A 16,187-nucleotide genomic window follows, 5' to 3' on the forward strand; every position below is an offset into this window, starting at 1 on the left:
CCTCCGTTGTTTCTTCTCTGCTTTCGACTTCTTTTCGAATTCTTTGAGCAATGTTAAAGAACTCAGCTTCAACAAAGTCCTTCCAATACTGCACTGGCGTTTTTCCATGCCTTCTTTTAGTTCGCAGTAATGACTCTATTTCTCCTGCCTTCACGTTAATTCTAGCTTCAGCGCCAGTAACTATCCCACGAGGTAACCTTGATCGTGATAACATTGATTTACGAAGCTCGCCAAGGTTCCCGCCTGTCTGATAGCAGTGTCGAATTTCTGAAGAAACGTGAATTTCGAGTTGTTCCATGAAAGTGTTCATAAGATATTCTTCTCTTTCCGGTGTTCTACGGGCACGTTTGGATGATGAACCAGTTAATTCTTCACTTGCACTTCGCTTCCAGCTAGCTGGTCTATTGATCATAGTCTTTCCGGGGTCATATACCACTCTTTGCTTTTTCTTTTCACGCATTAGTGAATATTAGGAATAGTAAAGAGGAGAGGAAAAAGAAAAATAACTATTCATTGTTTTATATGATTTTGATATATCAATTACAACAAAGAAATCATTCTCCAATGAACAATGAATAAACTACCTCAACTAATGAGCAGGCTCACAGATTAGATAACACACCTCTGACTATTTACATCATAACTCTATAAAGCTATTGGTAATAGATTGTATAGTATACTTAGCACATTGAAAGTGTTGCTAATGGTTTAAAGATATTCTAGTAGACAACTCCTCAAAAAATGCTTAAAAATATGCCTTTTCCCGGAAGGAGGGGGGTGACGAAAAGATTGGCCATTTTGACAGTGAACTTTCACCTCAAAAGATTTGTGCGCGGGATCCTTATACTTTTGATTGGCCAATAAAATTCAATGGTATTCAATCTCCTTGACTATACTTTATCCCTTATATCACACAAAGGACCTCAAAAGTGAACGATACTGAATAGAACTGTGTCTTTTCCTTATTTTGAGTTTTTACAAAATTATATTCACTGCCTTGTAGCACGGTATCACGGACTCGCGTACATTTCTTCCATTATAGGATAATAGTAGGGTACGAGTCTGGACATGACTCCACACTACAATAACCATGCCTAAACCTGTTCTTTTTGATTCAAACACAGCTAAGATGCTTCACTTCACGTTATTCTCAGAATAAAGTGCATATAGAAAGCCTATAGCCACATCCGAGATTGGATTATAAGTCACGGCAATTGTGGCAGGTACGGCGCACAGTGCAACCTTTTTAACGAGTCCAAAAAGGATTGCATTTATTTTATGATCGGCCTTGTACAGAGTAAGATTAAAAAGTACAGTAATGAAACTTTTTTTATCTTTTTCTTCTTGAAAGAGAGTAAAAACAGACAAAGAGAATAAGAAGAAACTGTGGGAGGGAATGAGTGGGAACAATCAAGATCACTTGGAATGTAATTATAATGATGCGTATAATGTATCAAAAAATCGCTTCAATCAAGGACAAGTCCATCGAGCTCTTCTGTTCTTCTCACTTGATTAATCTTTCCCAGAAATACTCTTTTACGTACTACTTTATATAAGTATATACATATGTATTCTTTCGTTCTTTCCTTTATCTACTATTTTAAAAAACCAAAAAAACATTGCAGAATTTAAAAACCCAAAATCACTTTGTGACTGAACATCTCAGCACTTTAGTAAAACTGATCTACAGTTTTATACAAAAAAGGAAGTGGATGTATGTGTATAAATATGTTGAATTAACGTTTTCCTTCTTTCTTCATAGCTAAAAATGTCTTTAAAAACAACTTTGGAAAATGTTACTGTAACAAGAAGCCTAAGCTTTGATGTTTACAACAATGGTGCCGTTAGGGCAAAGTTCAGTGTCCAACAAGCTGGACAAGTTTATTTGTGTGTCTCCTTTAACAGTGGCTTGATACTTCGATTGTTGGAGAAGGTTGTAGAGGGTGGAGTTCTTCCGGTGTCCGGTAAGGAAATATATATACGTAGTAGCAGCAATGTAAGCTAATTGTTTATAGGCACCGGAAGAATAAACGAAAGGACGACGTACGGACGGCATATAGCAACCTACCATACGATCTGTATCCCACCTACCGACCATCTTTTTCTGGTCGCTTGAAGCATTCTCTTGAGCAATCATGTTCAACGCACTCTTACGATTAGCATGAGTGATCTTGGAGGTATGAATACCAACACGTTTAAAAGCATCGATATATATTTTATGCTGAGCTCTGTATGTAATTGGCGAAAACCTATCATCTCCCTTGAAGCCCACAGTTTCGTACCAGTTTTCACGACGAGTGAAGTCAGGAAAAGGCTCGATTTCTCGAAATGAAATTTTGAAAAAAGGTTCATTGCCAGAGTACCGACAGAGCATACTTCAACATCATGATGTCGAACAGACGAGCCATATTCAATCTTGCCATGCTGATTGGTTTTTTCAAAAGTGATACTTGCAACCAAAGCAATGCATTCCGATGTTCCTTGATTTTCTAGTACAAGCGAGAACAGATCAGCAAACTGCATCCCAAGCGCTGTTTGGCTACGACAAAGCATGGCATGACTGATCAAAAAACAGAGTCTGTCTCTGCAACCAAGAGGATCATTCTTCTCAGTCAAGAAATAGCCACTAATTTTTTCCATTTCTTGTTTGGTGTAGCCATCATTCAATGTATTTTTTCCTCGATCTTCAAAATTTTGCCTCTTACTCTTGACCTTTTCTTTTTCGAGCGTATCCAGAAAAGTCCTAACAAGGTGTCCTCTTGCAGAGCCATGGGGATTTAAGCCAAGTGCCTTTTGCTTGCTGTACATGTCTGCAATAGCTTTGACATAGGCGAGGACTGACTCTCTGCCTAGAGCAATGGGGGTACCATCTGGATTTCTTCTAAGCCTTCGGCCTCGCTCCATGGCATATTCTGCAAGGAAATAGCTAAGCTTTTGGTCAGTGACAATCTCTCCATCACCAAACCTTTGTTCAAGGCACCATTTCTATGTTTAAACAGCGTATTTAGATTTTCAAATCTTTTCTTTATTACTTTCCATAATTACCTTCCATTCTTCTTGCTTGGCTGAATATGCCTTAATAGTGTTTACAGGTCGATGAGTCATATTTTGGGCAATGATCATTTGGTTACTATAGTACATAGCTGAATTGTTGTCGATCATGCGCTGAACGCCTTCATCATTGACAGTAAGACGATTGTTCATTTGGTTATTCATGTTAAACTAGAGTATCAATACATTATTTAGAAATACTAAAAGAGAAAACATAGCACAAGGATAGGACTTACAGTAGTTTCAAAGAGATTTGATATAGAATTAAAAGTGTACCTCTCTCTTTTATAGCTTTTTGAAGCCTTGGTGTCTTGATTTTGTTAATTGCTATATTAAGAAAATAAGCCGGATCTTGGCATAAGATACATCATCTTATTGAATAAGCTGTATTCTAAATGCTATGAGTTACAGATGAGTCTTTGTAGGTTATTAAAAATACTTTTTCAAAAAGGAAATCTGCCAAGGATTTTTTGAATTCCAACAGGTATTTTTTGAGTCAGAGTTGAGTCTGAAGGTTCAGATACTGGATGATAGGCTGGAGGTTTTTTTTTTTCATTTTTCCTTCCTTCCCCATTCTCTTTCTTTTCTTTGTTCATAAATGACTGCAAAGAGACTCATTCTATCTTTCTGTACTTCTAATTTTCCGAGTTAAACAATTATTCATCCATAATATCACATCCACGACCACAATATCAAAGCCGACCTAGTACATTAAACAACTCCTCTTTTGATAATCAACATGATCATGGTAACAACCACATTCTCGACGACAAGTATCAACACGAACAAAATCCTGGGGCGGTAGGGCAAAAGCATTCTCACGATGAATTGGTCTTTCTAGACGGATCTACATTCGATTCACCTGATGACGACCATTCAATGGCTAACAACTTTAACGTAGTTGATGCCTTTTGTATGACGCAACTTTCACTTAAGAATTACAGGAGAAAATTGTCTTTGGAAGATCATTTGCACCTAGCATTGGTATCAATCTCCATGTTATTCTTGTCGTCCAATCAATACCCTGATGAAGTGAAGCCGTTCTTTATGGCTAGCATACTGGTAACAGTATTCAGGGGCACTGGAAGCTTTTTGATACCGTACATATCACATATAAAGTTGATTGCTGCAATCCAACCATCATGCTTAATTGATAACCTATTGACAAAAACCATCAACCGGGAGCAAGCGGAAACCAATTTTAAATCATTATCTCTCAAGTTATTAACACAAATTCGCGAAGACGTTGAGTGCCTTGATTACCAAGCTACCACTCGTATCAATAGAAGAAGATGTGAATGAATCCGAACCATGCACACGGTTTGTGGATCCTTTTCTATCAGGCCTTTTTGATGATCCGGACAATGAGGTGTCTTGCGATGGACTAATGAAACGACTCTTGAAGATAGAATACATCCTGATTTTTCGAATCGACGGCCAGATTTGTGTATCACGAAATCTTGTGGAGTCAAATGGGACGCAAGCTGTGGTTTTGGAGAAGTAAAACCTGCTGTTCATGGTCTAAATCATTACCTTGTGTGTAAAGACCTACTCAGAGTTGCTATGTTTTGCAAAAATTCACTTGATAGTCAGCATATGGAAGGTATTTTGGGAATCCAAATTATTGGGAGAACTGTTAAATTTTATGTGTTGATTTTACCAGCCATCGGCTTGTATGTGCTCCTTGATCTTGCCGAGATAATGATTCCTGATAATTTGCAGAATTTGGCTAGTCTAGTCATTGAAACGTCAAATATCATGAAAGCTTTAAATGTCTTTGATATGCGTACAAATGATACCGAAACTCTCATCAAGCGACTTACACCAACGATATCAAAAATCATGTTTGATCAGGTGTTTTCCACTTCGAAACATCGTAATAGACAGTGCCCTTTCAAACTTTGTCATGATTAGTGTATTAGATATGTCAATTATCCTCTATACCAAATACACTACTCTCGTGGGTTAACATGTCTACAATGTTACTCATTAATCTGGATGAGCCATAGCCTCAAACTACGGTCTGGAGTGAATGAACTGAATACAATTGCCAACAAAAAAAAAATCATCTAGCCTTATTAACATCCCCAATTTTGTCGCTATTTTTTTTTTTTTTTTTTGTCACTGTCAATATTACTGTATTTATTTATTAAATACAGATAATGCAACTGCCGGGATGTCAAGTTGATGCATTCTTTGAAGGAATAATCAAGGCGACGGGTTCTGAAGTAGTATCTACACTAGTTTATTAAAAATTGCTGTATCTATAGATTAAATATATTTTATCTCTGCTATTCCGTCAATATAAATGACTTGTGTTTATTTAAGTTCCTGTCTCTGCTTTTCTAGTCCTCTTTGGTACTCTAAGTAGATGGGTTATTAGACAAACAAAATGGAAAACAAAACAATGCCACCATACCCTCACTCTTCTTTTTAACAGAAGCATTATCCTTTGCCAAGAAGAACAAGTTCGAAGAGGGCACTTGTCTTTCATACAGTTGCTTATTATTCATCCTCACTGTTTAGTTTATATGAAAAATAAATAATGCAAAATAGCTTACTGCCTTTGATCTTAGATGAGCTAATTCTGCATTGAGCACTTTTGCTTCTTGAATCTTGGTAAAAGAAGCTAGTTAGTCTTTCTATCTTTCTCTCTCTTTCTCTCTCTTTCTCTCTCTTTTTCGCTGTCTCTTTTATTCAAACCAAATATTGACAGTCTTACTTGTCTATCTAGCAGTTGTTTATCACCAAGCATAAAAAATACTAAGTTGAACAAGTTGGAAAAAAAAAAAAAAAAAAAAAAAAGACAATTTAATTCCGAAATAGATGATTTTATTGACTAGGAAAAGAAATGCTCACTCTTTTTCAAGAGCTTCGATGTCTTTGTGTTGGAGTCCAAGAAAGGTCACGTGCTGATGTGACCTTGCACTGAGAGTATGTATCATTTATCTTTGTTTCACGCTTCTTTACCAATTTTTTGATGGGGCTAAGTTATGATTAATATGAATTAAAAAACGGAGAGAGAGAGAGAACTTACGTTGACTGTGATGAAACTAATTGGATAGGGAGACGTTTGTCTTCCCTCTTCTCCCATTCTTTCAAAGTAGGTATATATTCAAATCGTCTTTGCTGGATATAAGGTCTTGAATGAAAATGGTAGCATGTGTCTATACTATGTCTTCTTTGCTCAGGATGAGAACCAGTCTCGAATAAATGAATTAGCTCTGCTACCCTTGATCGTTTTGAGTCAAAGCTCCAGTGAGAGCCTAGCGAGGTCGTAGATGACGACGGTGATAAAACAAGTGATGTGCATGATGAAGAAGTGGACATGGTTGAAGATGAATTACGACGCTGTCTAAGAGATATATCACCCCATTGTTTGGCCACTGATTCATAAACTAATGCATCAACCTCTGGTATCGTGCTGGTATTCGTCGTTGGTACCTTGCTAACAGTTGTCAAAGATGATGAATTGAAGTAACAGTCATAAGAATAAGCTACAAATAAAGATGATGAATAACATATAAGTTATGCAGAGTATAATATTACATAATACATTTAATAAAACGTGTAGTAGGATCAATTGATAGAAATAAGTAATAGATATTAAAATAAACAATAGCAGAAGTAGTTTACTAATTAACTCAAATTTAGTGTACACATACAAAAGAGTAATGAATGACCATCCGTTACCAAACAGAGTTGTTTAGATTGACTATAGAAAGTTTTATCATTGCTGCATCATCTCCTCTTCAAATGTAAAGAAATAAAAGAAAAGGAAGTATCCTATGATCAATTTTTTCTTATTGTTCCTCTAATGGAATCTCCGACATGTTGATATCCTAACCTTGTTGAAAGGAAAATGGCTCCTTAAACAGCAGCTTAATTAATTATAAATTAAGCAACCATGGTTCCCCAAACAGGTCATAGTAGATAATAAGGCAAATCAGTTTACAAAGAGAAAGAAAGAGACATCTAGGACAGAGACATTGTCCATCAAGCAAGTCAAATAATCAACTAGTGTAGTCAATTGACTCTCAATCAACATAGCCTCAAGATCACAAGGCTATATGCAGTAAGCTTGTGATTTTGGAGATAAGTAAATGAAGAATAAGTATAGTTTTTGGGGGCAGCAGCGCCTTTGAATCAAGGGTTTCTCTTCAACAATATACAGAAAGTCATAAACGGTCTGTGACTCTTTTTTCTAAAAACTGAGATGAACAGCAGTGGTAGTTTAATGCATTTGGAGATAGAGAGGCGCTGAATAAGCTACAGAGCTACATCTGTTTCAAAAGGATACTGATAAGATTATACCCCCAGCTTTGCATAACTATGAAGTTGTAAGCAAATCGCTTTTATTTAACTATGCTGCTAAATGTCCTTTTGTTTATGTCTGTGTGTTTAAAAAGAAAAAAGAAAGAGATAGAAAGAGGGATGCGAATGTCTTCCTTCGATTAATCTTGTATATTTTACTTTTTGTTCGAGAAGAAAAAGTTGGGACATTTTCTTCTCCTTAAAAGCATTACTAGGTTTTTTTTTTTTAGTAAAAAGTATAATTTTGACGTATTGCCATGGATACCACACTCATATTTTTGGGGTGCTCAAAAAGAATGAATTTGACAAGTCCTTGTAAGATTTTTTTTCTGTAAGTATCTAATCTGTTCATCGAGTGCAAAGGCATATAGGCTCCTGACTTTTATTCTTGTCAACTTACGATTTCCGAATCGATTAAGAGAGGGACAATACTGATCACCTTACTGCTCCAGAAAAATATATACAGGTACAGTAAATATGTCAAAGCTATACTTTCTTTTTGACGGCTAAATGATTTGTACGCCAGTTAAAAATATAACTGCCATGTGCTTTTGGACATAGAAAACATGTAAAGTATAAAATACACTTTCCTTTTTGTCCAGAACACACGAATAAAAATACTTTAAGCGGGGTTGTAACGGATTAACTTGTATCGCCGGATTCCGAAATAGAAAAAGCAAGCTAAAACCTACTTATCAAACCTAATCCTTTCTTTCTCTTTCTCTTTTCTTTTCACCTTATTCTTAAAAGCATGTCAGCTACAAGACACAATGAATACAGTATTCAAGAGAATGGACCATTACAGCCCCCACCTTTACCTACCCATCAAATCATGACACCTTCACCAACGCCTACTGTGAAACCACCAAACATGGACTTGGATACAGAAAAAATGAGTGGTTAGAAAAAATTGCTTACAATATAATGAATAATTAATAAAAAATATAGACATTCAATATATAGATACTGAAAAGGGTATGAAAAAGAGACGTATGGACAATAGAAATGGCTGCCTAAGGTGTCTATGCTGTGCTTGCTGTCTTCCGGCATGGGCAGCAGGAATCGTGTGGTTCATTATAGTTGCTATCATCATTGTTGTCATTGTTCTCGGTGCTGTTGCTGGTACATTTGTCATGCCAAAAGTTGATATGGCTGGTGTATCAACAAGTCCTGCCGAAGGTGGCTCACAAATTAGTTTTACTGGAGAAACATTCAATATCAATTTTGGATTAATTATATCAGTCAATAACCCAAATTTATTAAGTATAGACTTGACAGATATCAAAGCTACTGTAAGTATACAAAATTATATGGCCATATAATCTACTTATACACATCATAGGCTTATTACCCCAATCAAAGTGGAAAAGGGCGTACAAGAGTAGGAGGAGGATACCTAGCAGAACAGTTTGTACCTAAATATAGCAACTTTAACTTTACATTTCCGTTCGCCATTCAGTATAACCCAACATTAGATACGGATCAATCTGTCTTGAGTGACCTTGCAAGTAAATGTGGACTGACAGGAGAAAAAAAACAGGACATCACGGTTGATTATACGATTCATCTGACTGCAAGAGTACTATTTATTAAAGTTCATCCAACTATAGATTCCTCAGCAACTTTCGCCTGTCCAATTAGCGCTAATGGTGCGTTAGATGGTCTAGGAGATGGAACAACAATATCTGGATTAAGTTAGACCTTTTTTTTTTTCTTTTCCTGCATTTGAACATTTGCATTTTGTATATTATTCACCCCTTCTCTTCTTTTTCTTCTTTCTCCTGCTGCTAACCACTATCCCTTCTTTTTTTTGTATAAAAATTCTGCTTTCTGTTTATATACACACACATTAGTATATAAAGGTACATACCAGCGATCAATGACGAAAGCACTAGTCTCTTATTTTCTTTCTGCGATTTAAACCGTCGATCGTTAGGCTCTTATTGGCAACATCTATTGATGAACAGCATAATATCTGATTTATGTCATGAAATGCGTCTATTCTGCTAAAATGTCCGATTGTTGTCAAATCCGAATATTTGTATTTACACTGATTATTTTTAGTATCATCAAAGCCCTGATTGTATTTACATCAAATTCATTATTTTAAGAGACGACTACCGTAATTGTTAATTGATTATCAGATCATTTTATTGTTGCCTTTGATGATACATTTAAGCTCACTCCCTAATAATGATACTTTCCTTCTAAAATAGACCGTATGTCCGTTAGCAAATCAGATGGCAACACCTTGGTTACACATCAACAGAGGGTTTTTTAGCTTCCACTTCCTCTTCTGATATGACTTTGGCGAAAGAGACACAAAATTAAACACCACACACCTAATTGAGGTTTAGATTAATTATAAGCTCAAAAAAATATTTGTTAATATAAGTACATTTCCTCTTTCTTGATGTTAAATCTCTTATTTACAACAGTCTTGTCCCAAAATAAGCACTCGGAAGAAAGCTTGATAATTCTTTGATCAATACCAATCCATAAAGAAGTGATAAGGGAAACTTATGTCAATGAATCTTTATATAATCTCTTCATTGTGTATTAAGGTGAGAGAAGGGGACCATTATTACAAACAACGTCATTTTATATTAAATCTATACTTGGGGCACCAGTAAAAATCAGATTGAACATATAAACGCACATTGATACATCAGCTATCTTTGATTGAAGAAGAAAGTTAAATACAGGGAGAAGGGGTATGTACAGAAGAATTGAATTTACTGCTTTCATTGATTCTGACTACAGAAACTTACTGTACAATGTGAAAGAAGACGGTTCATCAAAAAAAAGAGATACAGCCACTAGTTCCTCGAAGTAAAAACATATTTGACACAAAGCGATGGCTATAAAAAAAACTCGTTTACGAAATCATAATCAAGCTACTGTATTGAATTTAAAAGCTCGGGAAGCATTCAATGCTTGCTCCGGAGATTGTTAAACATTATTTAGAATAAAACGGCAATAAAAATATACATTTCTTTATATAGTACATCACAAGAGAGGTTACTGTGTTTCATTCTGTAATGGAGGACAGCAGTTGTTTTCTAAACAAGAGTCTTCTGTGCAACGTAATAGACATGTTGATGAATTCTGTAGATCCTATAAATGAAGGAGGTATCAATAAGCATAATGAATTCAACAAGAACCTTTAGCTTACCTGGCCAGAGTTATGGTCGCTGGCAATATCACTGCTAGTATCATTCAGAGTGCCACTTTGGTTTGTATTCTCTTCCTTGGGCATAATAGACAATGCTTGATCAGTCTTTTTATCATCTATAAATTCAGGCTGAATGGTGGCCGAGTGAATACCAAAGCTGTGCAGTAATCCACGTATTTGTGAAGCTAAATCCATATATTTTTCTCTTGATTCGATTAACACATGAAGTGAGGCGATCAGCTTTGTGTCTGACAGTTGCCACACGTGAAGCTCATGCACTGATAAAACACCATCCAGCTGATAAACAGTCAGTGTAATCTGTCTTTGCTAAATCCGCCATCATTTACCTTTACAAGCGACTCATGGACATCTGAAAGAGGAACACTCTTGGGAACACCTTGCAACAGAATAGATGCTGTTTGACGGACTAAGGCATGATGGTTAGTATGAGTAAGCAAATGAAGTCATTGAGCTACACACCCAGTGGCAGAGCCGATGTAAAGATAATGATCGTAATGAGGATACTAAGCAAAAAATGAGTAAAATCAAAACAAACAATTGTGCTCAACAAACCTAACGAGAGGATCAAAGTAAAATCTCCAGCTGAATGGAGTCAGCCATATGAATAAAGCGGACGCAATAACGCCTACGTTTCCCAATGCATCACCAAGAACATGTAAAAATATCTATAGTCCAATTAGCCATCTATATGAGCATAAATAGATTATGTTTACCCCTTTCATATTTAAATGACCACCTCCATGATGACTGTGATTGCCTTTCTCCGGATCACTATGTCCGTGACTATGTCCATGATCTTTTTAAAGATAATGTCAACTACGTTTGTAATGAAGCAATGGCGCATATATTACCGTGAAATAAGAATAGGCCGACGACATTAGCTAATAACCCCGCACCACCTGTGACTAATACCATGACAGGATTCTTAATTTCTTCAGGAGAAACGAACCTTTCGATCGAATCGATAAGAATGGTGAAGCATAAGGCAAGTAGAAATACACCATTGATCAACGCGCCTAATATTTCGGCTCTTTGCCATCCATAAGAGTATCTAGGATCGTATTTTGTAGAAGAGGCAACCTATTGATAGATTGATGTTAGATATAGTAAAGGCAATTCATAGATTCTTTTTACATTGATAGCCCATAGTGCGATACACATACTAAGAAGATCATTCAACATGTGAAATGAGTCAGCAATCTGTAAAAGAAATAATGAATGGTTTAGAAAAACAGTGTATCCTAACTAAAAATGAAGCATACTTTACCAATGCTAACGAACTAACATAGTAGCCAATTACAATTTCTACAAAGAAGAAGCAAGTTGTAATAACAAGCATAAAGTAAATCTTGTTTTTTCTGGACAACATATTTTTTATACAAAAAAAGCTAAAAGAAATGAAAAGAAAAAAGAAGGATTTTTCATTTGCATGTAAATTTATACAAAGGGGTGACACTTTTTGATTAAGGGATGACAACAAAGAAAGCAGGGTATTCCCATTTTTCTTAAAATGGAACTCATATATGCACCATTGCCATGGTGATCTCTCATCTTTATGATTGAATATGGCTCGTACTGAAGCTATAATGCATTGATTTGCTTCATTTATGATAAAATGTTGCCATGATATCAAGTTACACAATGACCCTGTTGCGGGGGAAATCGTGGCTTTTAAGGTACATGGTAACATTATCAATGGCCATTAAGGTACACCTTCATCACGGAAGCTGATGCTATCTCATGATGACGAATGATCAATATTATTAAAAGAAAGTCATTTCTGTATTCCGTTATGTGAGTGACAGTATGCATACATATAATTGCATGCACTCATGCATCAATTAACACACTTTTTTTTTATTTTTTATTTCTTCGAATCAAACAATTTACCATTATGCAGGATATGATCTCATCTGATTATTTCCAGTTACTTATGACACAGTTGTACTACAAATGGAAATAGAATGCAAAGTGTCATTCCATTTGCTATTTTATTTAACCGCAAAAACATCCGAGGAGCAATTAACACTGATGCATGTGAAGTCAATACTTTAGAAAGTGACATCTTCATCTATAAGTGTCTTTTATATTGTTAATGAAAAAGGAAACCATATTCATTACATCAATTTGAAAAATGCTTGACTATTTCTCACCATATTAATACTCTTTATGTAAATGACCTTGAGTATGTTGAAATTATCAACATGAGTAGCCAAGTTGCTTATCCGAGACTTTTACAAAGTGCAAGGATTGGATACTCAATAAAGCATTTGCCAAATGAGCATTATGAAAATAAACAATTTAATTTGCTCTACAGTTTTGGATATATCAACAGCTTATTCCATTCCTACTACAATCCGCCTGTTAAACCAGCCGTATGCTCACTGATAACGTGCGTAGTTTTTTCTTGCCAGATTCAGCTCACTGTTGTCGGAGTTTTCTATAGATTTACCTGCCATTTTGAAAGTCGATAAAAAATGAGTCACTATTCACCTTTTTTAACACCAATAAAAATGCAGACCCTGATTGAATACTTGTTACTCTTCTTTACACAGCAAATAAAAAAATGAAGTATAGATCTACTCGTGGACAAGCCAAAAACTACAGCTTTGAAGAAGCTGTCATGACGGGCCTTGCTCCCGACGGTGGTTTGTTTATTCCTCAAGCCATTCCTAAATTACCTGACAACTGGCGTCAGGATTGGTCTCAGTACACCTTCCAGCAGTTGGCTGCCAGTATCTTGTCTTTGTACATTGACTCATCTGAAATCCCTCGAGAAGATCTTGAAACCCTTATCAATCGCTCTTATTCAACCTTCAGATCAAGTGATGTCACACCCTTGGCCAAGATTAAAGACGGATTCTATGTGTTGGAACTATTCCATGGCCCAACCTTTGCCTTTAAGGATGTCGCTCTTCAATTTGTTGGCAACCTCTTTGAATACTTTTTAGAAAGACGCAATAGACAAGAACCCGCCGGTGGAAAAACTCATCGCCTTACTGTTGTTGGTGCTACTTCTGGTGATACCGGAAGGTATGAAATGTATACATAATGACGATTGGTATCTAATCTATATATCTAGTGCTGCCATCTATGGCCTTAGAAACAAAAAGAATGTCTCTGTCTTTATCCTTCATCCTCGTGGAAGAGTCAGTCCTATTCAAGAAGCACAAATGACAACCGTTTTGGATGCTAATGTCCACAACTTGGCCGTCGAAGGTACATTCGATGACTGTCAAGATATCGTCAAGATCTTGTTTGGTAACAAGGAATTCAATGACCGTCATCACTTGGGTGCTGTCAATTCTATCAATTGGGCTCGTATCTTGGCACAGACAGTTTACTATTTCCAAGCTTACTTTTCCCTTCTTCGCTCTTTAAATATCGATCCCGCATCTCCTGAAGCTGAATCCATCAAGTTTGATTTCTCTGTTCCTACTGGTAACTTTGGTGATGTCTTGGCTGGTTACTATGCCTATCGTATGGGTCTTCCCGTTAACAAGCTGTTGATTGCTACCAATGAAAATGATATTCTTTATCGCTTCTTCCGCTCACACGCATATGAAAAACAGACCGGCGGTGATGGTGCTGTTAAGGCTACCTTATCTCCTGCTATGGATATCTTGGTATCATCTAACTTTGAGCGTTTATTATGGTACTTGGCTCGCGAAACAGAGGCAGATGAAGGACAGACAGAGAATGAGGAACTCTGTGATAAGGCAGGACAAACAGTCGCCAGATGGATGCAAGAGTTGAAGGAAAAAGGTGTATTCAAGGTATCTGATCAAGCTGTCATCAAGGCACGTCAAATATTTGATGCTAGCCGTGTCACGGATGAAGAGACATCAGCTACTATTCGTGCCTATTACGAACCTACAGATAAACAGGTGAAGCCTTATGTACTTGATCCTCATACAGCTGTTGGTGTTGCAGCAGCTGATGAATTCATTGAACGTGAACAGCTCAAGACATATCCTAACGGGTCGCATACCTTGATTTGTTTGGCTACTGCTCATCCTGCAAAGTTCTCTGAAGCTGTTGAAAACTCCTTAAAGTCAAATCCCCACTTCAACTTTGAAAAGGATATCTTACCAAGCGAATTTGTTGGCTTATTAGACAAGGAACGTAGAGTCACATTTGTTGAACGACCAGAACCACAGTTAGTCATGGATGTTATTGAAAACGAGTTACATAAAGAAGGTATCTCATTCTAGACTGTTGATATTACTAATATTATTATTGCCATTACTGCTGCTTGTACCATTCAAATAAATATGCATTAGAAAAAGAAAAGGGATTTTATTGTTTTTGTTGCTGACGAGGTGCAGGTGATTCTTTAGCACCAAGAGGAACATCGTCATCTTCATCATCATCTTCATGTACACTGTTGGTAAAACGAGAATTAGCAAACATTTGAGATTGGCTCCACATTGGATTGTATTGGCTATATTGTTGCTGCATTAGCATCATGGACATGTGTGGGTCCATCATCATGGGCATCATGGGCATGTTCATCATTGGATACATCATGGGCTGTCCCATTAAACCCATCATTGGCATTTGACCAGTCATCATGGGCATCTGTGGCATATTCATCATGGGTTGATTCATCATACCCATCATGGGTGGCTATCATACCTGTGAGTTATGGATATGGTAAATGCAATTACAGAAACTCACCTGCATCATTGAGTGTTGTGGTTGCTGCATCGACTGCTGTTGTGCTCTCTGTTCCATAAGATATCTTTCTCGTTCTCTTTGCAATATGCCTTCTTTATCAAGTAATCTACTCTTGTTTGCTTCCTTTTGTTTCTTTTCATGTTCAATTTGAGAGATCATACCAACCAAACCAGCGCGAGGCTCTGGAGGTTTGTTGGGTACTTGAATCAATGGCTGGCCCGTAGCTCTTGCATAGCCTTCTTGATCTCGAGCAGAGGGATGATCTGGTCTAAATGTGTCTAATAATGAGTTTTGAGTAGCAAAATTGTCGCCTAGCTGAGGAATAACCGGGCCATCTTCAGTCATTATGGGGTATCCGTTACTGTAATACTGTTGAGTGTCGTACATTTCATCATAATACTCCTCTCCTTGAGGGTGATGTTGATTATAGTATAATGTTTGTCTTGATTGATGAATAGGAATATCGTCATCACTATCACTGTAGCCTTCTTCTTCCTGTTCTTCTTCTTCTTCTTCAGAATCACTAATTTGTGTCTGCGTTGCCTTTGGTCGAGGCTTCTTTGGTTGAGACTTTGGCTTTGTATCAACATCAGACTCGTCCTCCTCACTATCCTCATCTGTATCGAATGGCTCAGCTTTTTTGGTTTCCTTTATGGGTAAACTTGTATTTGATGACAAAGGTGTTTCTTTCTTGATATTGTTTGTAGTTTCTATCTCTTGGGATTTTGATATAGATTGCTTCTTTTTAGCAAATACAGAATCATCACTGTCAGATTCCTCTTCGTCCTCCTCTTCCTCTTCCTCGCCTTCATCACTGGCATAAATAGCGTGGCTTTGGTTTCCACGTATCTGCTGTTGCATTGGCTGTTGCATTGGCTGTTGCATTGGCTGTTGCATTGGCTGTTGCATTGGCTGTTGCATTGGCTGTTGCATTGGCTGTTGCATT

The 16,187-nt window shown here is 36.9% G+C and overlaps 6 protein-coding genes across 6 annotated transcripts in view; 3 read left to right on the forward strand and 3 right to left on the reverse strand.

Annotated features, from left to right (window-relative positions):
* Positions 1–3,790: 3,790 nt before the first annotated feature.
* RHIMIDRAFT_242629 (uncharacterized protein) lies at positions 3,791–4,965 on the forward strand (the record flags this gene model as incomplete). The annotated part of the gene is made up of 4 exons (XM_023609821.1): positions 3,791–3,824; positions 3,893–4,113; positions 4,171–4,345; positions 4,457–4,965. The coding sequence occupies 4 exons, from the start codon at positions 3,791–3,793 to the stop codon at positions 4,963–4,965; spliced, it is 939 nt and encodes a 312-aa protein (XP_023461130.1).
* Positions 4,966–5,866: 901 nt separating this feature from the next.
* On the reverse strand, positions 5,867–6,790 carry RHIMIDRAFT_274656 (uncharacterized protein). The gene is made up of 4 exons (XM_023612480.1): positions 6,706–6,790; positions 6,601–6,647; positions 6,089–6,548; positions 5,867–6,037 (listed from the first exon to the last, which is right to left on the reverse strand). The coding sequence occupies exons 3-4, from the start codon at positions 6,379–6,381 to the stop codon at positions 5,917–5,919; spliced, it is 414 nt and encodes a 137-aa protein (XP_023461131.1). The 5' UTR covers positions 6,382–6,548; positions 6,601–6,647; positions 6,706–6,790; the 3' UTR covers positions 5,867–5,916.
* A 1,816-nt stretch (positions 6,791–8,606) lies between these two features.
* Positions 8,607–9,025, forward strand: RHIMIDRAFT_191325 (uncharacterized protein; the record flags this gene model as incomplete). The annotated part of the gene is made up of 2 exons (XM_023605953.1): positions 8,607–8,657; positions 8,708–9,025. Coding segments are annotated over 2 exons (369 nt in total), but the record flags the coding sequence as incomplete, so codon positions are not given.
* Positions 9,026–10,177: 1,152 nt separating this feature from the next.
* Positions 10,178–11,930, reverse strand: RHIMIDRAFT_303574 (cation efflux protein; the record flags this gene model as incomplete). The annotated part of the gene is made up of 8 exons (XM_023614422.1): positions 10,178–10,837; positions 10,888–10,967; positions 11,021–11,064; positions 11,114–11,226; positions 11,275–11,357; positions 11,413–11,641; positions 11,696–11,761; positions 11,829–11,930. 8 exons carry the CDS (start codon positions 11,928–11,930, stop codon positions 10,532–10,534), a joined length of 1,023 nt encoding a protein of 340 aa, XP_023461133.1. The 3' UTR covers positions 10,178–10,531.
* Positions 11,931–13,084: 1,154 nt separating this feature from the next.
* RHIMIDRAFT_99041 (uncharacterized protein) lies at positions 13,085–14,984 on the forward strand. Its single transcript, XM_023615971.1, has 2 exons — positions 13,085–13,594; positions 13,644–14,984. The coding sequence occupies exons 1-2, from the start codon at positions 13,128–13,130 to the stop codon at positions 14,773–14,775; spliced, it is 1,599 nt and encodes a 532-aa protein (XP_023461134.1). The 5' UTR covers positions 13,085–13,127; the 3' UTR covers positions 14,776–14,984.
* Positions 14,861–16,187, reverse strand: part of RHIMIDRAFT_249259 (uncharacterized protein) — a gene marked incomplete at both ends in the record, with an annotated part of 2,864 nt that continues 1,537 nt past the window's right edge. The window contains 2 exons of the mRNA XM_023610598.1: positions 14,861–15,190; positions 15,242–16,073. Coding sequence (XP_023461135.1) covers positions 14,861–15,190; positions 15,242–16,073 — 1,162 coding nt within the window. The remainder of the gene's footprint in view (positions 15,191–15,241; positions 16,074–16,187) is intronic.

The sequence above is a fragment of the Rhizopus microsporus genome, assembly GCF_002708625.1.
Source record: "Rhizopus microsporus ATCC 52813 unplaced genomic scaffold scaffold_35, whole genome shotgun sequence".
In the NCBI taxonomy this organism is placed as follows: Eukaryota; Fungi; Mucoromycota; class Mucoromycetes; order Mucorales; family Rhizopodaceae; genus Rhizopus; species Rhizopus microsporus.